We start from the raw sequence: 23,092 nt of genomic DNA on the forward strand, positions 1-23,092 counted from the left end.
AGTTGGATTATGTATTTAAAAGAATTTTTTTCGTAAAAATTTGCTGTTTAGCATCAGTTGAACACATATTAAGCAATAAAACTTTTTATTTTTTTCTTGTTTGAGAAATATAGGCCATCCGAAAAATCAGACGCTATGCACACTGATCAGTTACATTGCTGTTTCTTATTTTAGGTATTTTATAACAATAAGATCCCTTTAATCATTCAAAATCACTTCTTGCCACGTATTTATTTTATTTTAGGTAACAATTGTCATATTTACTACTGGTTGTGGTATTCTGTGAAACATTTATGGTGAAGACATATTTTACATTTGCAACATATAAATTTGGGTTTGTCCTTGCACTTAGCTACATCTTCTCTTTGAACCAGTGGTTCAGTTCATATAACCACACATCCTTAATATTCGTAGGTGCACTTTTTCCTTGATATGTTGGTTGTCCATATGCTTTTAGCAATGCTATTTTCAAAAAAAACGTCGAAATTGTTGAAGGTTTTTCCAGTATTTTGTTTCCTGTAGAGTAACCACGCATTTACTACACTGTCGTCTGAGATGTATGCGAATATTGGCTATCATAATTTCTTCTGACCATTTTGGATCTGTATGAAGTCACATACTGATCGATCTAATGTACTCCTACCATTCCTTTGTTGTTCGAAGAAAATAGTATAGGCTGAAAAATGGAAACTTTACATTATTTTGAGCTACAAAATATAATACATACATTTCCAAATATAAACAAACATACCGAGGACTTCCACAAGGTGCTGTTCTGAGCACAACGCTCTTTAATATCTATATAAACGACCTTCTATCAATAATACAAACTTCAGAAGACAAAATTGCTTTATTTGCTGACGACATAGTCATTTGGACTCCAGGCTCTCCAAAAAAACCTAAATTAATTAAAGACAGAATAGAAACAGCCCTAAACAAAGTACATGAATGGAGCTCCAAAAACCTCATGACTATTAATGTAGAAAAAACAACTTATGAATTATTTACACTAAAATATAAACCTGTGACTATTAACATAAATTATAATGATAAACCACTCAAAGCAGTTGATGATGCCAAATACTTGGGCATCACTTTCGACAGAAAACTTAGTTGGAAAAAACATATAACAAACATCTCAGAAAAGGTTGAAAAGAAACTGTAAATCCTGAAATGGTTAGCTGGTGCTAAATGGGGCTGCTCAAGGAGAGTCCTTAATACAACATACAAAATGTATATTAAACCAAACCTCTTGTACTGTTCTGAAGCTTTAATAACAGCAGCAAATGCTAACATCAATAAACTTGAACAAATACAAAATCAGGCTCTTCGCCTAATCACTGGAGCAGTTAAATCCACACCTGTTGATGCCATGCTTGCCTTAACACGGATCCCATCAATAACAACAAAAATAGAAGAACAAGCACTGCTCCAACATGAGAAAATGTTACGACTGCCAAACTCTAAATGGACAGAAAAGAACCTCCCTTCTTCAATCCTTAAAACTCATAGTAGTTTCCTAGAAAAGGTAACACAGATTAAATCTAAATTGAGCATTCCTAACACAAGAGAAAATTTACTTATAAGAGAAAATCCATTAGAATTATTGCAACCTACCTTCAGTTTGGAATTAACGGAGGAAATAAGTAAATCAGACACCCCAAAAGAAATACAAAAACTTCTAACACTGGAAACGATCAATACTAGATACCCTACAGAAGAATGGCTACACATATATACTGATGGATCAACCACAGAAAACCTTACTGGAACTGGAGTTACATGTACACATTTTTCCTTTTATCATTCTGTTGGCAGAGACACAACAAATTATGATGGTGAAATAGAGGCTATACACATTGCTCTCCGACAATTATTAAATCTTCCCTTAAATAAATATAACAAGACAGTAATTCTTTCAGATTCTAAAGCTGCAATTCAGGGAATATGTTCAAATGCTACAAAGAAGTCAACAAAAATAAGGGAATGCTACAAAATGTTGACACAACTCCAAAAAGTTAATAAGATTGTCCGTCTCCAATGGATTCCAGCACACTGTGGAGTCATGGGGAATGAAACCGCAGACACACTTGCCAAGAAAAGCATAACAATAAAACAAAAATCTAAATTTAATTTCTCATATTCCTCAATAAAACGCTTGATCACTAAAAAATTTTCTCATTCATATCTACAAGAAATAGAATCAAACGCTAAAGACAAAAAATGGATTACACTACTTTCCAACCCAGATATAATCCCCCAGAGACCAAGGAAAACAGCAGTTGCAGCCTTCAGACTATTGACAAATCATGACTGTCTAGCAAGTCATCTCCACAGAATAGGATCTCAGCTTCACCCATATGTGTCCTGTGTAACGATCCAGCAGAAATGAATGAAGACCACTTGCAGACCTGTGAAGCATTAAGATCAGAAGAAACTACAGTTCAAAAGTATTGGAAAGCACGACTGCTAATGGCTTCATTGCCAAATGCAAGGCACTAGACAACAACAACAACATTATTTTTCACTTGACCATCTAGATTTAGTGGATATAGACATGTTTTCAAAGTTGGTGCCTGCTGTAACAACGCTGTTATCATTCTTTCGAACAATAAGGACGTTATTACAGGTTCTGAAGTCATGTGAATCTGCCACTTTTTTTCTTGAATTCTGAGAGGACAGTTTTCAGTTCTATTTTCCTGTCAAGTTCCCGTAGTGCAAATCCCTTTTTTCAGTGAGATGCATAAACAATTTCACAGATGTAAAGTAGTTATCAAAAAGGCATTTTATATCCTCCATGATCGGGAATTCCAACTGCATTGATTAGGGAGCGAGATCTGAGCTGTAGGGTGGATATTGAAACACCTCCCAGCAGAAGAGCTGTTATGCACTGAGCCGTAAAAGGTTGAGTGATTACCATCTTTCTTACACCTCAACAAATATCTGCCCGATCAGTATTTTCAAAGTGTCAGGGAGGAGAGAGGTGCAGGCGGCTGTCACACATTGGTTCCGATCTCAGATGACAAACTTCTACGACACAGGCATATAAAAGTTGATCCCACAGTATGACAAATGTTTGAATTCCGGTGAGGAATATGTTGAAAAATGGCTCAAAAGTTGCTTTATCTGTTCCAATAAATCTTTCTGTGAAAGAAATTGTTTCTTTCCCTAAACGGCCCTAGGGGAACTTACTTTCTGGACGTGCCTCATATTGCAAAAACCACATCACTGTCCTTACAAGCAATCTGTAATTCACAAGCACTAATAAGCATTTTTCTGCCAAGCTGATTGACATTGGCTTCGTGTTCATCAGATTTGTGGCTGTCTGTATGTGTCCAACCCATAGTCTGGTGAGATAACATAATAAAATATGAGCTTCTCTTATGCAATTTTATCTTTATTTTCAATTATTCCAATATCTCATTCACATTTAGGCGGAAAAATAGTAACGAAAATATCATAACAGCATTCATATTACAACTTCCATTGTAACTGTATCCAGAGCATAGTGTCCTTTTTTTCGGACGCTGACATTTACACTTCGTTAACAACAAACCTTTTAACAAGAATGGAGATTTTATGTGCTGGTTCAATAATAGAAGTATTAACAATAGTATAAACCTAGTATCAAAAAATTACATTGTTATAAAATATATCAATTTATAAATTTAATTACCCCTTGCGCACAACATCGTAATGCTTGGTTGCTATCTTAACAATATGTGTTCTCTAACACTGAAAATTCAAGCTGAAAAGCAGAAACTGATAAAATCAATATAGCTACTACATTGACGAAGTAATATAGCATATTTTAAACAAATTAGCTCGAGCACTGTAACTGGTACAACAAAAATCTTTCGTGTCCGATTTTTCGGACACTATGCACTAATGGGTTAATAGATAGTTTAGTTAATGTAAGCACAAATCCAAACATGTCCGACTTACCTGTGGTCATCTGCTATACCATTGGTTTCCATCCATCTTGGGTATGTGCTATTTAAGGATACTTTTTAATGCCAATATGGGTCAGCTTATTTACAGTTACAACATAAAAATATGAAATAACAGCAACTATAAACATTTTGTCAACATGAAAATGGTTGCCAAGTGATATGTGATTAAAAAAGTTTAGGAACTACTGTTCTATACTGATTAGTCTTGTCCTACGGTGACATTTCACAGTAACTGTCACTATACACTAATCTCAGCTTATTAGGTTATGCCATAGTTTGTTGCTATCGATTATTACAGACACAGAAATGAACAATCAATACTGCTATTGGGATCTTCTTACTTGGTTATTTAACGACGCTGTATAAACTACTGGGTCATTTAGTATCGATGGAATTTGTGATAACGAGATGGTATTTGGAGAGATGAGACTCAGGATTCGCCATAGATTACCTGACATTTGCCTTATGGTTGGGGAAAACCTCGGAAAAACTCAAGGAGGTAATCAGCCCAAGCAGGAATTGAACCCATGCCCGAGTGGAACTCTGGATCAGCAGGCAAACACACTACTGCTTAAGCTATACCTGTGGTCCCTGTTATTGGGAGGAGTTGAGGAACTTACTGTGTGATGGACAGTGTCAATGCCCATGCGTGATGCACCTTGAGTCATCTATTTGTTCTTAAAAGTGGAATTAATTTTTGACAGAACTGAGAAATTTCTGTGTCCTATACGATGTAATGATACCCAGTGCCTGGGGGTATAGCTGGGCCACCCTGCCTCCAGGGGACACAAATATAGAGGCCTGGTCCTCCAGGTTGGGGGTTGGGCGTGGGGTTGGCGACTCCACCCCGGAAAAAAACATTGCTACGAAACTTCAAGGAAACGAATATAGCCGGACACGATTAATGGCACAACTTGGCAAGAAAATGGATAAAGATTTGAGGCTAGTGACATGGAATGTACTCTCGCTGTATAAACCTGGAGCTCTTAAAATGCTATTAGATCAATTGGATGGTTATAACATTGATGTAACTGCAATACAGGTTAAATAAATCATTATTATTATTATTATTATTATTATTATTATTATTACAGGAGATACGATGGTTGGGGTCTGGGATCATTGAGAAAAGGAAACACACAATTTATTATAGTTGCCACGAAAATCAACATATGTCAGGAACAGGCTTTGTAGTTGGAAAAAAGGTCCATCAAGCGGTAATTGGTTTTAAAGCATATGATCACAGGATATGTTATGTACGGCTTAAAGGCAAATTTTACAATTTTAGCATTTTTAGTGTGTATGCACCAACTGAGGTATCCTCTGTGGAGGATAAAGAGGATTTTTATAGTAAGTTGGAGAAAGCAGTAGAATCATGCCCACGGCATGATATTAAAATAATTTTAGGAGATTTTAATGCTCAAATTGGGAAAGAGAAAGCTCTGTTTCCTATAATTGGTCAATATAGTCCCCATGATAAGACAAATGATAATGGTCTCAGGTTGGTAGAACTAGCAGCCTCACAAGGAATGGTGGTTGGAAGCACGATGTTTCAAGGGAAAAACATACATAAATACACCTGGAATGCACCAGATGGACAAACAAGAACCCAAATAGACCATGTATTAATAGACACCAAACACAAATCAAACCTAATGAATGTAAGAACCTTTAGAGGTGCCAATATTGACTTGGACCACTATCTGGTAATTGCACAAGTACGAGCTAGGATATCCAATATCAAGAAAATAAAGGGTTCTAGAAGTACCAAATTTAATATAAGGAAACTAGAATGCTCACAAATAACTAATGCATATAGAACTAAATTAAAAGAAATGCCCATAGAGGATGACAGTAGTAATGTTATTGATGTTGATGACATTAATGGTCATATCGAAGAATAATGGCGAAAGCTCAAGCACGCGATGAAAACAGCAGCTGAGGATAAATTGGGTATGATGGAACAGGAACCAAGAAATTGGTGGTTTGACGAGGATTGCCAAGAAATAACAAGGCAGAAAAATGAAGCGTATAAGAAAATGTTGCAGAAGAGAAATGTGAGGAGTGAGTCTGAGAAATATAGAGATCTGAGAAGAGAGGAAAAGAAAATACATAGACAAAGGAAACGAGTATGGGAAAGAAAATATTTGGAAAAGATACAACAATATAAGGACGAAAACAATCTTAGAAAATTTTACAAAGGAGTTAGTAATACAAAAAAAAAACATATAAACCTAGAATAACAATCTGCACTAAAGAGGATGGAACAATACTGTCAGAAAAGAGTAAAATACTGGATAGATGGGTAGAGTATTTTGAGGAACTATTAAATCAAAGCGAAAATGAGTACGATACCAATGACCTGGAACTCCCTATGAGAATAAATGAAACCACAGTGGAACCTCTGAATAGATTGGATATAGAAATAGCAATACAAAATCTAAATAATAAATCACCAGGTGAGGATAATCTGCAGGCAGAACTCTTTAAATACGGAGGAGAATAGATACAGAATAAGCTATATGAACTGATTAGCAAAATTTGGGAAGAAGAAAGAATGCCTGATGAATGGAAAAGAGGAATGATCTGTCCACTATTTAAGAAAGGTGACCCACTAGTGTGTTCAAACTACCGTGGAATATGTCTTTTAAATATCGCATATAAACTACTCTCAGTCATAATTCATATAAAATTATTACCCTTTGTTGAAAAAGAACTCGGACAATATCAAAGTGGTTTTAGGAATAACAAATCAACAATAGACCAAATATTCACCATCAGACAGATATTGGAAAAAACCAACGAATATAAAACAAACACCTACCATCTATTCGTAGATTTTAGAGCTGCGTATGATAGTATTAAGAGAGAACAACTATATATAGCTATGCTAGAATTTGGATTACCCCTCAAGTTGATTCGGCTGACCAGAATGACATTAGAAGGAGCATGTTGTAAGGTTAAGATCCAAAATGACAAGAGTATGGACTTCCAGTGTAATAACGGATTGCGACAAGGAGATGGTCTTTCATGTCTCCTCTTCAACATAGCCTTGGAAAAAGTTATTAGAGACGCTGAGATACAGAGAGACCACACTATATTTACCAAGTCAGTACAATTACTTGGATATGCTGACGATATAGATATAATTGGCAGATCCTTTTCTGCAATGTCAGAAGCTTTCCTTGCACTCGAAAGAAATGCCAAGAAAATGGGCTTATCTGTTAATGAAAAGAAAACTAAATACATGACATCTGACAGTAGTTATTTTAATAGAACTGATGTAAAAATAGGAGAATATACCTTTGAATTAGTACACCACTTCACTTACTTGGGGTCCATAGTCCAAATGAACAATGATGTTATGCAATAAATCAAACAATGGGTCAAGATGGCCAATAGATGTTATTTTGGTCTGATTCAACATACGAAGAGTAACATATTATCAAGATCTGTGAAGGTCTCGTTATATAAGACCCTCATAAGACCAGTACTACTGTATGCCTGTGAAACGTGGACTATGAACAAAAATAATGAACAAATTCTCCAGTGTTTTGAAAGAAAAATATTGCGCAGAGTTTATGGCCCAGTGTGTGACAGGGGTGTGTGGAGGAAAAGGTATAACCAAGAATTGTATTCTCTTTATGAAGATGTGGAAGTCTCTAAATACATGATGTTAACCAGGCTAAGATGTGCAGGACACCTGATAAGGAAGGAAGAGGCAGAGATCCCAAAGAGAGTAATGCTAACACAGCCGGATGGGACAAGAAGGAAAGGAAGGCCGAGATCGAGATGGATTGATGGAGTGGATGGTGATGCCAGAGCTCTTGGGGTGAGAAATTGGAGGATGGTAGCTTTGGATCGCGATGGCTGGAGACGAGTCCTTGAGGAAGCCAAGACTCAGCAATGAGTTGTAGAGCTACTGATGATGATACGATGTAATGATTAAGAACTTTATCACAGTTTAGGAAGGCTTCATTCAGATTTCGAATGATTTCTTTTTCAATAACTCAGCAGTAGACACACAATTAGACCAACAGCAATTGCATTGGCTTTCCACTCTGCAAACTTGAGTTAAGATTCTGGCAGGTGCAATAATTTAAATTTGTGATACCGTAAGTAAAAAATTTTCTCAGAGCACTTTTATTTCCCATGCCACAATTCCGCCTTTTCTCTATAATTCACATTTATCCTTGTCACCAGTGCCGTAGCAATGGGGAACTACTGCATCTTACTCAGGAAACCAACTCCATTCCATGGAGCAAATAACTACGGAAATCTATGAATATAAGTAGGCCTATATCAGTACTTTAGTTTCTCTTTTATTTGGAATCACAAATTATGATAACACTTGTTTTGCTCTTAACAGGTTGCAGAAGGGCTTGAGTGGAGTAATAAGGCATTAAATCGAGAGATATCAAGCCCTCAAAGCTTGTTATCAAGATGTCATCTGTATCTTGGGATTGGCTACAATTTGCAAGCAGCTGCAAACCACCTCAAACAAGAGAAACAGCATTTAGTGAATAGTGCGTTTGATGCATTTCACAAGTAAGTAAAGATGTGGAGTATTTATTATGTGAGGAATTAACAACTGTTCCCATTTGAGACATTTAAGGTGGTTTCTGGAAGAAAATATTCCTTGTAATGTGTCCTCCTTGAAATACTGTAGTGTTTTGAGATTGTGTCCATTTCTCAGGAAGGTGAGTGTTATCACAGTCTAGTATATACAGTCGCGAAGCTCAATACGTAGTAAATATGCAAACATTAGATAGTTGCTCACCACTAGGATCGCTAATATCGCCTCATTACAGGCAATGCAAAATAGTACCGCCACAGTCTATTGTTTCTAGCACCCTCAAAACTCAAGCTTCGTGACTATATATAGTAGACTGTGGTGTTATTACAATTTTGGAATAAGTTTTCATTTTCTTACATAGTTTATACTATTATCACTTCCCACTATCCTGGAGGAGAGAACTTTTTTTTAGTTTCGTATGTTGTATCCTATGCCTTCATTTATATACAGTAAAATCTCTTTTAACCAAAATAAATTGACGATGTGGTCAGTACGGAGTTCATAATACTAGGCAATACCTTTACTTTATTCATGACTCTTGAAAGCACACTGCAGTCATCAGTGACTCAGTTTTTTTGTTTTGCTTATTTTAGGATGGTTTATCAACATCTATAGTTATCTAATGTCTGAATGATATGAAGGTGATAATGCCAGTAAAATGAATCCAGCACCGAAAGTTACCCAGCATTTGCTCTTAATGGGTTGAGGGAAAACCCCGGAAAAAACCTCAACCAGTGCCCTGTTTCATAATAATTTACGAACTAATAATATTAGCAAATTTACTTGTGATTTGTAATTTGTAGAATATTTCTGTTGCATAATACTAAGAAGAAAGCTACCGGCATAGCTCAGTCGGCTAAGGCGCTTGCCTGTCGATCTGGAGTTGCGCTCAGGTACGAGTTCGATCCCTGCTTGGGCTGATTATCTGGTTTTGTGTTTTCCGAGGTTCCCCCCCCAACCGTAAGGTGAATGTCAGGTAATCTATGGTAATCTATGGCAAATCCTCAGCATCATCTTGCCAAATACCTTCTCGCTGTCACTAGTCCCATCTTATGCTAAATAACCTAGTAGTTGATACAGTGTTGTTAAATAACCAAGTTAAAAAATACTAAGAAGAAAACTTACAAATTATTAGTAAAGGTACTAATATTATTAGTGAATTTTACAAGCTCTTATTACATAATTGAAACTAATATTATTAGTTATTAGTGTTTACTAATATTTTTTTCTACAAGTTTGCAAGTTTTTGATACTATAGATGACAATGGGCTCTTGGGAACTAACATGCTCTAAAGCAGAAGTCTCCAAAAAGCGTATCGTCATTCGTGCTCTCGATACTGCCTGCCGAACACAGGGTCCTGTAAGACTAGAGAAGAGGGAGAGACTTGTACCTCAACAGATGGAAGCGAGCAGTGGGGGATCGCGGCAACAGTCTGCTTATGTTTACAAATAATAACATCAAAAGAATAAGAAATATCATACGTTTGTATGTTATTTTGACATACTATGAAACTGGAGCCCCGTCTGTTGCTATTGACACAAGCCACTGCAAATTCAACCTCTTCTGTTCTATGGTGCCTTTCAGTGCCTGGAAAAGATCTTCTCCATTTGTATTTTGTAATTACATCTAGAAGACATTCAGACACAGTAAAATGTTCATTAACTCCTCAGATGAAAATGGCTAGGTGAGCTTTGTCATTTCTATCTGTGCTTTCGTCCAATGCAAGTGAGTAAGCCACAAACTGGTTAATTGTTGTTTCAACTTTAGATTCAATTGCATTTACAATCTTGAAATTCCTTCTCTGAACTGTAATTGGAAACAATTTAATTTTCTTAAACTTTGACTTTGTTCTGGACACAGTATTTTAGTAACGTTCTGTATGCACGATTTTATAAATGATGGTTCTGTAAAGGGCTTCATTGATTTTCCAATATTCCAAGCTAGAACATAGCTAGCAAGAAGCTTTTTTTGTTTAAGACTGAGGACACGTGTGATTTGTGTTTGTATTTTCTTGTTTTATATTTATCAAAATATTTGTAGGCCAACGCATTTCACCTAAAATTAAACGAAAAACTATATGTTTATCATGCGGAACTGAGTGTAAACGTATTGTGTATGTGTGTGTATGTGTGTGTGTGTGTGTGTGTGTGTGTGTGTGTGTGTGTGTGTATGTGTGTGTATCTAATGCTCTGGATTTAACAATGAAGTCATCATCCTTCTTGCTTCCCAATATTTTGATGGAAGGTCCACAAATGTCCTAAGAGTTTCACAATTAGCCAGGTGCTCCATCTCCATGTCCTCTTCTCTGGTGCACAGTAAGCATTTAGGTGAATTCAGTACTCCAATACGATGGAGGTGTTTACTGAGGCAATCATGGCCAGTAATCAATCTAAACATGGCCACGGCAGATTTTCGAGGTAGATCAGGAATTAGTTTTGGATCTTTGAATGATTCTTTCCATTTTGAATTTTGATGTTTTGCCTGTTCGCTGTAACTTATTCTTTTGTAAACGTATTGTAATATACTGATTATTATGTATAACCAACAGTTATACAGATAGCCACAAAATAAATTATTTTCACATGTCCAACATAACTGTAATTGTATGATATTCTTTGTGAAGAGTCCAATATTGTCGTCGCATGTTGATTTTCAACACACCCTTAAGAATTTTCGAACAAAATAAGCATTTCACATTCTCCCCACTAACACATAAAAATTTCTCTTCCTATTCACCCTTGAATGTACTACATCCATGATTAGAAGACATTGTGAAAAGGTGGACCACGCCGATCAACACAATCATATTGGCAGTCCGCCACTGGTTTTCGTTTGTGAGTACAGTACAAGTTGGGATGGGTAAGGCGGAGCGCAGTCATTACGTACTGGCTTCAGTTCCGTTCAGGGGCTTACTCGCGAGTATGCTTTTGGAGACGTTTGCTCTAAAGGCTAAACACACCATCAGTTCCATTTTGTTTCCCTGTTTGTTTTATAAGTATTGAAAAATTCTGATATCCCATTTCTAGTAATTTGTACTTTTCTTGATGAGTAAAGCTTTGGATTTATAGTAGCTTGTTGTTCATAGGGCTCAACAGACCGATCCCAATGATCACCTGGCAGAATATTATCTAGCTCTGCAGTTTGCATATGGATGTCAAGTAGGAGAGGCTATGAGTCACGTCAAAATGGCGCTCAATCTGCGAGCAGAACACGTGCCATCTTTACACCTCTTGATTCTTCTCCTTTCTGCTCAGAAACAACATGCTGAAGCTCTACAGTTGGTGGAAGCTGCACTAGAAGAATACCCAGACAATCTTAATTTGCTGTATGTAAAGGCTCATCTTGAGTTGCACAGCATAGGTGGAGAGGTTAGTGTAGTTAAAAATCTCTTACTTGCTCCGATGAGATTTCTGTAAACATAAAATAAGGAAGCATCGAATTAGCTACCTTAGACATATCTCTCCCGGAGGCCTGTAACTGATGGTAACAACACTGTATTAAGAAAATATGTCCATGTGCCTATATATGCTGATTATGTCTTTTACATAAGTGGGCTTATGAAAAAAATATACCGTACTCACTATGCATCATTTTAAATAATTTTATTGAATTCTGAAGGTGACTGCACAAATTCATATAAACAAGGGTTTGGGTTTAATCATGATGTAGGAAAAACAATCAGTTCACAATGAGTAACAGAGGGGTTACTGTCATTTTCCACTCTCTTGTGACGAGCTGAAGAGTATTAGAGTATGTAGTTCAATATAGCCATTCATCCCATAATTCGTTTGTTTGGTTCCGAGTGTTTTACCGTTGATATTTCCTCTGTATATATTTCTGAGGTAATTTACAACATTTGGTATGTTTGTGATAAGTGTGAACTATCATAATTTTTTCGTAAATTCAGTAACTTAAGGACACTTGGTAGAGATTGCCATCATTCAGTATACTTTACCTTACTACAAAAAAAAATCGAATTTTCTCTAGAACTGTAACAGATGACCAACAAAATTTTTACTAAAGATGTTATTAATTGGTCCATCAGAATAATATCTTTTACTGTGACAATTAATATTTGAGGAGAAAAATTCGCTCCGGCACCGGGGACCGAACCCGGGTCCTTGGTTCTATGTACCAAGTGCTCTGACCACTGAGCTACACTGAATCCAATCCACAGCACGGGATCGAACCTTCCTCCTACAGTGTTGTTTCCCCTTTTGTGACCTGACTCCAAGTTGGGCATATACGTTGACGTTTATATTTCAAGTCAACTGCCATTATACAAGGAGCGCACTCAGCTGAGTGACTAATGGCTGGGATTCCACAGTAAAGTGCACAGCAATCTTACAGAATAATGCACTGTACTATTAATTGTCACAATAACAGATATTATTCTGTTGGACCAATTAATAACATCTTTAGTAAATTCGCCTAGCTAGCAGTGGATTATTCTGTACAGATTGCTGTGCACTTTACTGCGGAATCCCGGTCATTAGTCACTCAGCTGAGTGCACTCCTTGTATAATGGCAGTTGACTTGAAATATAAACGTCAACGTATATGCCCAACTTGGAGTCAGGCCACAAAAGAGGAAACAACACTGTAGGAGGAAGGTTCGATCCGGTGCTGTAGATTGAATTCGGCATAGCTCAGTGGTCAGAGCGCTTGGTACGTAGAACCAAGGACCTGGGTTCGATCCCTGGCGCTGGAGCGAATTTTTCTCCTCAAATATTAATCAACAGCATTTTGACCAATCAGAAAAGAGTCCCTTCTGAATTGATTGTTACCCACAATAAGTAACTAAGTAATTATTATAATAATTAAACACTGGAATGAGTGAAAACTTTTTTTTTTTCATCTGGTACTATTTTCTCAGAAAGTATTTGCCAGAACTTAATGAAAATTCTACACACATTGTTTACTAATAATTTGACATTGGAGGTGCAAACTTTTTTGACATAAAGCCTTAATTATTGTTTTTTTAATTTATTAAACTAACATAATCAAATTCATGATTTTAGTTAATAAATTATAACAGATAGTTAAGACTTTATATCAAAAGGCTTTCACCTCCATTGCTAAACTACAAACAAGCAATGTTAATAAATATTTTCATTAAGTTTTGACAAATAGTTCCAGAAAATGATATCAGAAAAAAAAAACAAATTTTCACTCCAGTGTTTAATTATTGTAACTGAAATAAAATAACTCTAGTTACTTATTGTGAATATCAATCAAGTCAGCAAGTTCTCTTTATGATTGGTGAGAATTTTGTTCTCTATCTTTAGGTTTAGTTGCCTCATGAGTGATGCCTTATTGTTGTCACTTATGAGGTTCCAACTTGTCTTCGAACAGTTGACTAAACAGTAGAAGTCCCTTATAGTTCTGGAAAAAAATTCCATTTCTTTTGAGGTAAGGCAAGGCATACAGAACAGCTGGCAAACTCTACCAAGTGTCCTTAAAGGTGTTACCAGTGATGTAGGTTGCGATGAAGTTATTAAAAGGATCATTTATTAAGCTGCAAGGCAGTGACTCTGATATGAAAATTTTTTTTTAACAGCGGTCACTTGACTTCCGTCATTCACCGAAGCATCCCCATCTACTGGGCGATGCACCGAAGCTTATAGTTCTTTCAGTTGCCACAAAGATGTTGCCCTTGGTATGATGATTACGATGATTAATAGAGCAATGGTGGAATGCTGGTAGGGGTAAGGTGTACCCTGCGAAAACCTACCACCACACACTGTCTTTGTTCACCACAAATTCGAGTTGGACCCACCAGGATTTGAATGCAGGTTACCAGCATGGAAAGCCAATGCTCTAGCTATTCAGCTAATGGCGCGCCCTCTGAGATGAAGATAATAATAGTGTTTGTGATGGTTAATGATAACAATGGGGACAGTGGTGGTGACGTGGTGTGGCATGACGGTGATGGTGACAATGACAGTTGTGAACAGCTGACACTTCGTTAAAGTGTTAACTGCATTGATAGTACAGTTATGAAAATTACTTTCTTTAGATAATTATTGAACAACAAATTTGTTTGTTTGTTTTTTTTGTTTTTGTCTTGCCCCAATATGAGAGTAGGTGATTCTTACTAATTCGTTTGTCCTGTATCCAAATTTTAAATCCAGAGTACTCCATTACTTACCATCTACTGGGAAAATTAGATTTTTTTTATAATACTTTTTTTTTTTTTTTTCATTTCCACTTGCACAAAGAAAATTTTTCGACACTATAAACATTTTAAATGGTCCATTTTAATTGAAAAGTATGTGGAGAACAAATATGATGTCACAGAATTTCAGTAACTAAAATTAAAACAGCAAACCTCCAGAAAAAAAGTATTTGTGGAGTTCAGATGCCTTTTTAAATTGTGACTTCTTAAAAAATAAACAGTGTGATATTCGTTGATTTTTAATCCTTAGGACGATATTGCATTCATATACGAGGCGCAGCCAGAAAGTAAGTTTCCCGATTTTTTTCCCCTTGAAAGTAAACGTAATTAGTTGTGTCAATTGTGCATGCGTAACAGATCTATGACGTATCAATCATATGCCAGCCGGACAGGTCCCGCCCGGTGCCAGTAGCGTGGCAGCAGTGATTCGAAATGGAAGCTCTTATTCCTTCTCCCACCGCCTGCGAGGTTTGGTCGGTGATAAAGTTCTTTAATGCACAAAGCATTGCGCCAATTGAAATTCATCGGCAGCTCTGTCAGGTCTATGGGCCAATCATCATGAGTAAGTAGATGGTGCGTTGCTGGTGTAGGCAGTTTTCCGAAGGTCGTCAAAGTATCCATGATGAAGAGCGCAGTGGGCGACCGTCCCTCATCATGTTGAGCTGGTGCGGCAGTGCATCATGGATAACCGTTGCTTCACGATTACGGAGCTGAGCAGCCATTTTCCGCAGATATCGCGATACTTGTTGCATGAGATTGTCACTAAGCACCTGCTGTTCAAAAAAGTGTGTGCCAGGTGGATGCCGAAAAACCTGACACCCAAACACAAAATGCAACATTTAGGAGCAGCACTGACATTTCTGCAACGGTATCACGATGACGGCGACAAGTTCCTCAACAGGATCGTCACGGGCGTTGAGACTTGGATTTCGCACTTCACCCCGGAAACCAAGCAGCAGTCAAGGCATTGGCGGCATAGTAGATCTCCGGTCAGGACGAAATTCAAACAGATGCTGTCGGTACGGAAAGTGATGTGCACAGTGTTCTGGGACAGGAAGGGCATTCTGCTCATTGACTTCCTTCCAAGAGGTGAAACAGTGAATGCTGACCATTACTGTGAAACACTGCGAAAATTGCGATGTGCCATTCAAAACAAGAGGCGTGGAATGCTTACTGCAGGTGTTGTGCTCCTCCATGACAATGGTCGTCCACATACGGCTTGGCGCACAGCAGCTGTTTTGACGGAATTTGGCTGGGAGTTGTTTGATCATCCACCCTACAGTCCTGATCTTGCTCCCAGCGATTTTCACGTTTTCTTGCACCTCAAGAAATTCCTGTCCTCCGGTGAGCGTTTTGGCAACGACGAAGAGCTGATGACGTCTGTCACACGCTGGTTCCATTCACAGGCGGCAGAGTTCTACGACAGAGGGATACAAAAGTTGATCTCATGATACGACAAGTGTCCCAGTTCTGATGGTGGCTATGTTGAAAAATAGCTGAAACATTGCTGTACCTGTTGCCAATAAATGTTTTCCTGAAAGTGTGTGTTCTTTTTTTTTTTTTTTAATAGGGAAACTTACTTTCTGGATGCGCCTCGTAATTAGCTGAGAATATTACTGTAATGTTGTGTTTTAATTTTCTTTGCAGTCAGCACTATTTACCGCAAAGCATATGTTGGCTCTATGGAAGACTTTGTATGAGGATCAGACAAACATCGAGCTTCCAGACCAGTCTGAAAAAAGAAGTGACACTAGAAGTGTATTTCAGCTATACACTTCCGAAATGTCTGACAAAGATTCCAGTACGTATTATTTGATATGTTATATGAATAAGATTAAACAAGTGTGGTGTTATTATTATTATTATTATTATTATTATTATTATTATTATTATTATTATTATTATTATTATTATTATTATTATTATTATTATTATTAGCTTTTTTAATGTATGTTTCTTATTCAAGTAACTCAGTTTGTTTTCATTGCAAGCTCAGGACATAATATAATGGGATTTTTTTGCTTTGCATGTGTGTATGTTCGTTACATTATGTTCCAGGTTATTGTACATACTGTCCAGGCTAAAGGTATGCAAAAATAATAGTGTATAATGCGAGAATTATACATTATAATTTTGTAACCTAAAGCGCAGTCAATAAAAAATTTCTCCGAGTTTTGTTCTGTCACATTTGTAAGGTCGTGTTACATCACTTGCTGCGCAAGCATAGAAACAGAATGAGAACAAATTATGCATCAGTTGTTTCCTTGTCAGTTGAGATGTGGATGCCACAGTGCACAGTGCAGTGTCTACTCTTGTTTGCAAAATTTAATCAGTTACATGTGGCATGCACGCAAATCTATGTATGAGTGAGTTAGAACTCTACAAGAGACTGGAAGCTTAATTTTAAAAACGAGCAAATACCCTACAAAGCATGAGACCAAAGAGACTGTGGATAGGTGTGTTAGTCATTCAGTAGAATCCATAGACAGTAGTAGGGAATTGCAAGTGTCTCTTTCAAGAAGTTCATGACATTCTTCACAAACATTTTCGTTTGAGTGCTTACAAACTCTAATTTCTGCATCATGTTAAACCAGACGATTGCCACAAAAGAGCTGATTTCGGTTCTTAGATGATTAACCATATTGATGAAAATCAGCAGGCACTGCACTTTATGCTGTGGCATCCACATCTTCACTGACAAGGTAATGACTGATTCATAACTTGTCCTCATTCTGTTTCTGCACTTGCACGGCAGGTGATGCAACAATGATCTTGCAAATGTGATTGACAAATCTCTGTGCTTTACTTTACAAAATTTAATTCTTGCATTATACACTGTTATTTTTGTATACCTTTAGCTATTAATTTATCCCTTTTTCCGACAGTTTATCTGTATTATGTTTGAGGTTAACTGTTATGTTGTTCACACAAAACATTATTTATAGTAAAACTTAACCAGAACATAACCTAAATGTAGTAATGACTATGTTTTCTTAAAAAATTAAATTTTGATTGAAATAAAAGACTAAAACAATTTATTTATGTTTTGACAAAATAGCTAATTATTTTGATTTGCATATATTTGGTAAATTGTTTATTCTGGTTTGTGAAATTAACTTCATGTTAAAGAGGAATATTTAAACACTTCCATATGGGGTTTATTATGAAGATTAATTCATTTCCGGTAAGATATACAGTCACTCCTCGACATACATATAAAATTGTTTTTAAACTCTTATTAGAAAAACTCTTTCTTTGATTGCTGCTGTAAACTATACTTACAGCGTCTTTCATTTTATTACTTAGTTGTATGTTTACCTTAATTTGTAACATGGAATTATGTCAATCAGTCAATCAATCAAAGGACATTATAGAGCATGTCGATTTCACAAAATGCTTCCACTCTGTTCTGTTTTTTGCTAGTTGGAATTGTATAGGAACATAAATAAGTATTGGCAATAAACTTTTTTTTTTTTACAAATTTATATTACATGAGTTTATTTATAATGGAATGTCGAATTTGTGCATTTTATTAAATTTATAAATGATGATTGAACTTATAAATCTTTCAGTACTAATATAAATAAAACTAGGTTCCTGTACAATACTATTCCAGTATTATAACAAAATTGTCGTGCATTAAATGTGTTTGTTTCATAATTCAGCACAATAAAGATGCTACTGAAATTAATGTTAAAATAAAATTTATCACATCTTTATGAAACCGACCAAAATTCTGAATGCTTGATGCTTAAATCAAGGCATGTAAAGCTGGAATTTCAGTATACCGCAATTTAAATAAGTCCCTACTTAAGAAAAGTTTTTCGGAGGGTAAAGGTTGACACAGAAGATAGAGAGATAAAATTGCCTGCTTTCTGTACCTGGGAAATTACAGTATATGCCCAACTGTGACTACCATTTACCCTTATGAAAGACAGTATTTCTGTTTTATAAGGGGCTAGCCACTCTGTTACAGTGAGATGAAAAAATCCTGCCATCAGCTGTAGTTTAACCTAGCAGAGCTTTTCCAATCTAGTTTAACAACCTATAGAGCCAATTTGACTGCAGAGACTGCATTTAAAATAACAATGTAGCAAGCAACAAAACAGTTCATTCAAACTATTCTTAGTAAAGAGTATTAGGTGAAGGCATAGAATTGACATGTACAATGTGGTAGTCACGTATTTTATTACGCATTTTTATTAATAGGTACTAGCATCAGTAACCTTAGAAAGTGTTCATCAACCTTGAGTGTCCATCAAGCACAAAACTACGCAATAACAGGTACTAGTGGCTTCAGTGATGGTGCAACAAAGAGTGACCTTGTTTGCTTGGGAATTTACCCTTGGCTTAATTAAATCCAACAGTTTTGTACTTACAATATTTCCCTCATATTCCTTAGTCAGTGGTTTTCAAACTTTGAAGCAATGCAGGATGTCGAAAGGTACATACTGTACTTATGTTCGATAACAAATGGTTTTTATGAAATTCTTGGAATAAAGTTAAGAAAAGAGAATAGCATATAAGTAATGTGGGTTAGTTCAGCTCTGAGCATTTCAGCCCTAAAGGATTTAGCAGCTTGGGCTTCTGTAAGGACGGAGAATTGTTTTCCTTGGTCATTTGTAGATGTTATCAAATGACCTAATAATTGTTTCATTTGTCTAATATTTCTCGTAATTTAACATTTAATTTTTTTGTCATATTATCTACTTATTTATTTATACATTTTTAGAAACTTAATTTAAATTGGCAAATTAAGACATAAAAATTTAAGAAAAAAACTAGGAGCAAAAATAAGCAAAATGAAACATGTTGTCAGCAGTTACCAACAACACAAACGACAATCAAATTGTCTGTTAAGCAAAAATAAAATTGCGAAACTTCAAAGCTCTGGCTATCACAAATGACACTAAATCTTGTCTTTAATAATGGTTTAAAAAAACGGTGTATTGTATGTAGAAGTGGATAGTTTAATTAGTTATATTTTTATAACTTTTTAGATTAGAATAGGTATGGTAAAAATGTCCAAATTACCTAAGTTGGTTTATAGCGAATATGAAATATTGTATGCCATTTACAGTATGTCTCTTGTTTAAGTACAACAGAATGATTATATCTCTAGTCACTTTACAATGGCTGTATTCAGTGATATATTTCTAAACAAAAAAGTGCCCTGGCTCTGGATTTCAGTAATACCGGTAGTAGTTATCTTTGCTGTCGTTTTCATCATCATCATCATCATCATCATCATCATCATCATCATCATCATCATCATTTCCGTAAGAATATTTATGGAATGTCAGATAAAAATACATGAGTTCGAATCTAGATGTAGAGGTTGTTGGGTCTGTGGAGTAGACCTCATTATAAAATTGTTTAAATGTAAATAAAATACGAATTTTTATAAATGTAAAATTTTACGATAACATGAAAATCATAAAAGTGCCCTGGCACCACTCAACCTCGAAAAATAGTACTCTGTTGTCCTCAGGCCTGAATATACCCCTGGTTGTATTCTACATGTCTTCTGTTTTCCATTTATAAATCTTTACGTACCGGTACATATTTTAGCCCAGTATAAAATTTACTTTGTTTATGCTGTAAAACAGGCAGACTATTAACAGATGGGTAGTGTCAACATTGTCTACTAGAGCTCCAGATTCAAATCCCAGCAAGTTCCAGGGATGTTTTTAGTGGACAAAGAAAGTGTTGGGAAGGTTGTCTAGGAATATTTGCGTTTCCATCACCATCCCACCGATCCCCACATTTGATCATTGACTTGAGCTGAAGATAGATTTGAAACGAAATAAAAAATGTATTTAAGGGTTAAATAATATAAATCATTGAGTGCATTTAATCATTCATGCTGTATAAGGTAACATTTGGGCTTCATTCATTAAAAAAATTAAAATTTTTGTACCATTACTTTTGCTACAAATCTGTTTTGACACATTATGTTAATACCTTTTAGTGACTCATAATATTCTTGTTTGACATATAACAACCATAAAATATACAGGATTTGTTTATTATTGTGAGGGTTAACTAAAATAGTTTGAAAACCACTGAAGTGATTACCAAATTTACTTGTATATAAGCCATCTATTTCTTATTTCTCTGGTCCTTCCAGTACCAAGGCAATGTTGACATTCGAAACTTGGAACACTTTTAAGTGGCCACATACTGATAGTCCTCGTAATATGGCATCATTGATTATTAATACAAGATATCATACCATTATCTAGAAGTATATGGGGATTGAGACCCATGACTATGGCACCCAACCACTGACAAAATCACGTACCTTATCCTTTGAGTATATAACACTTATTTTGCTTACATTTGTTTAGAGTTTGTATTGGTATGTTTTATTGTTCCGACTGAATAAGGAAATCAAATGTATTAGGTATTTCTGGGGGAAAATGTATGTAAGCAAGGATGGCTTATATGTTGTAAACTCAGTAATTCATTATGCATGATTCCAGACCTTTTTATAGGGAGATATTGAACACACTTCAACTTTGTAGAGGTTGTAATCCTTTTCTGTACCATAACATTGCACATGCATGTGTAAATTCTAAACACTTGTGAAATACAGTGCGTCTCAGTCTAATGTGGTCTGCCCATGCATCAGGTTTGTATGTATGTATGTATTTATTCACACTGCAATGGGTATATACCCAATGGCAGTGGTAACTAATTACACTCAATAATGACAATAATAAACTTATTAATTAAAAATACAATTAATAATAATACTAATAATTAATACTAACAATAATTTATAATAATAATAATAATAATAATAATAATATTATTATTATTAATAATAACAGGGAACATCCCAAATTAAATGAAGCATGATCACTTAAAATAACATTTAAAGTATATCTAATTTGTATCTCAAACCTAAGTTCGAACTAAAACCCACGAGTATGATATGTTCATATCTGCACAAGTACCTCAACACTACACTCATTTCACTGTCAACTCACTCACTGCACTGGAACTACGACACATTTCACTGATTCTATCCTGATTTCACTAACACTTCAAAAACATTTCACTGTTCAAATACTTTGCACTGCCACTATAAACTATAAAGCTTCACTGACGGAAACACGTTTCACTTACACAACACACTTCACTGACACAACATAATTCTTCACTGATACAACACTTCAATAACAAAATATCATTTACACCCTTTAAATACTGTGTATAATTACTGTCTATTAGTAAAATCCTTAAGCCTATTTTTAAATATATTTTTGGTTGTTGGTAAATCCTTTAGTAAGTCTGCAGGTAAAGCATTCCAGTCCCTGATAGTACGATTGAGAAAAGAAAACTTTCCAGTGTCTGTCCTCTGTCTTCTTTCCCTCAATTTATATGAGTGGGTGTTCCTTGAAGAGTAATTTGGCGGCTGCAACCTTATTTTTTATTTCTCTCCAGGCAGGCTCACCTCTGTATGTTTTGAACAGTGCGCATAATCGAATTCCCGTTCTCCTGTCCTTGAGTGTGTCCCATTTTAATATGCTTAGCAATAGTACACCTATTGGCCACGTAGAGTGCTGAGTTAAAGCTGGTAATATGCTATGCACTCAACCATTTTAACGAAGAACATGCTGAAACTGCTTGCCAACCTTGTCTATACATTTTTGGCACCTGCTTGCCTTATCCTTCATCATTTGCCCAAGTTCCCATCGAGAAGTAAGAGGCAATATTCTGACGGATGTTATGCTTGAGATCTTCTGAGGTGTGTGGGTTTGTTCTGTACACTATATCTTTCATTGAACCCCAAAGATAAAATTCGCAGGAGCTCAGGTCGGGGGATTGAGGGGGTCACAGTTTAATATTAATGATAGACCACTGCTGTAGAGTAATGATTAGCTTGTCTAACCGTGAAACAAGCAGGACCGTATTCAAATCCTGGTTGGGACAAGTTACCTAGTTGAGATTTTTTCGGGATTTTCCCTCAACTCATGAAGAGTAAATGCTGGGTAACTTTCAGTGCTGGACCCTGGACTTATTTCGCTGAAATTATCACCTTCATTTCACTCGGATGCTAGATAACCATCACAGTGGATGAAGCATTGTAAAGTAAACAATTAAAAAATTATTCTGTCCTGGAATATTTGATTAATTTCTTGTAGGTAAATGTTGTTGTTTTCTAATGCCAGGCATTTGACAATAAAGTCATTTGACTTCTTGCACTCCAATATTTTTCAAAGATATTGTCATGGTTAGCCACTGACTCACAGATTTTGAGATTGTAGGTAAATGTACACTTTATGAGCAGCAGTGGAATCATTGAAAGAATGCTTAATTTCATTCTGTCTTCGTTAACTCTTGAGAAAACAGGTTAAAATCAGATTCACCTATCAG

General features: G+C 35.9%; 1 protein-coding gene across 2 annotated transcripts in view; it reads left to right on the forward strand.

The window, feature by feature from the left end:
* The window catches only part of LOC138703602 (tetratricopeptide repeat protein 7B-like), a 68,890-nt gene that overhangs the window by 38,160 nt on the left and 7,638 nt on the right, over positions 1-23,092 (forward strand). Inside the window, exons 10-13 of one of the 2 annotated variants that reach the window (XM_069831630.1) lie at positions 8,323-8,501; positions 11,616-11,898; positions 16,355-16,508; positions 18,917-18,991. In XM_069831630.1, coding sequence (XP_069687731.1) covers positions 8,323-8,501; positions 11,616-11,898; positions 16,355-16,508; positions 18,917-18,991 — 691 coding nt within the window. The remainder of the gene's footprint in view (positions 1-8,322; positions 8,502-11,615; positions 11,899-16,354; positions 16,509-18,916; positions 18,992-23,092) is intronic. The other variant, XM_069831631.1, reaches the window with a different exon arrangement.

Source organism: Periplaneta americana, chromosome 7, assembly GCF_040183065.1.
Source record: "Periplaneta americana isolate PAMFEO1 chromosome 7, P.americana_PAMFEO1_priV1, whole genome shotgun sequence".
Classification (NCBI taxonomy): domain Eukaryota; kingdom Metazoa; phylum Arthropoda; class Insecta; order Blattodea; family Blattidae; genus Periplaneta; species Periplaneta americana.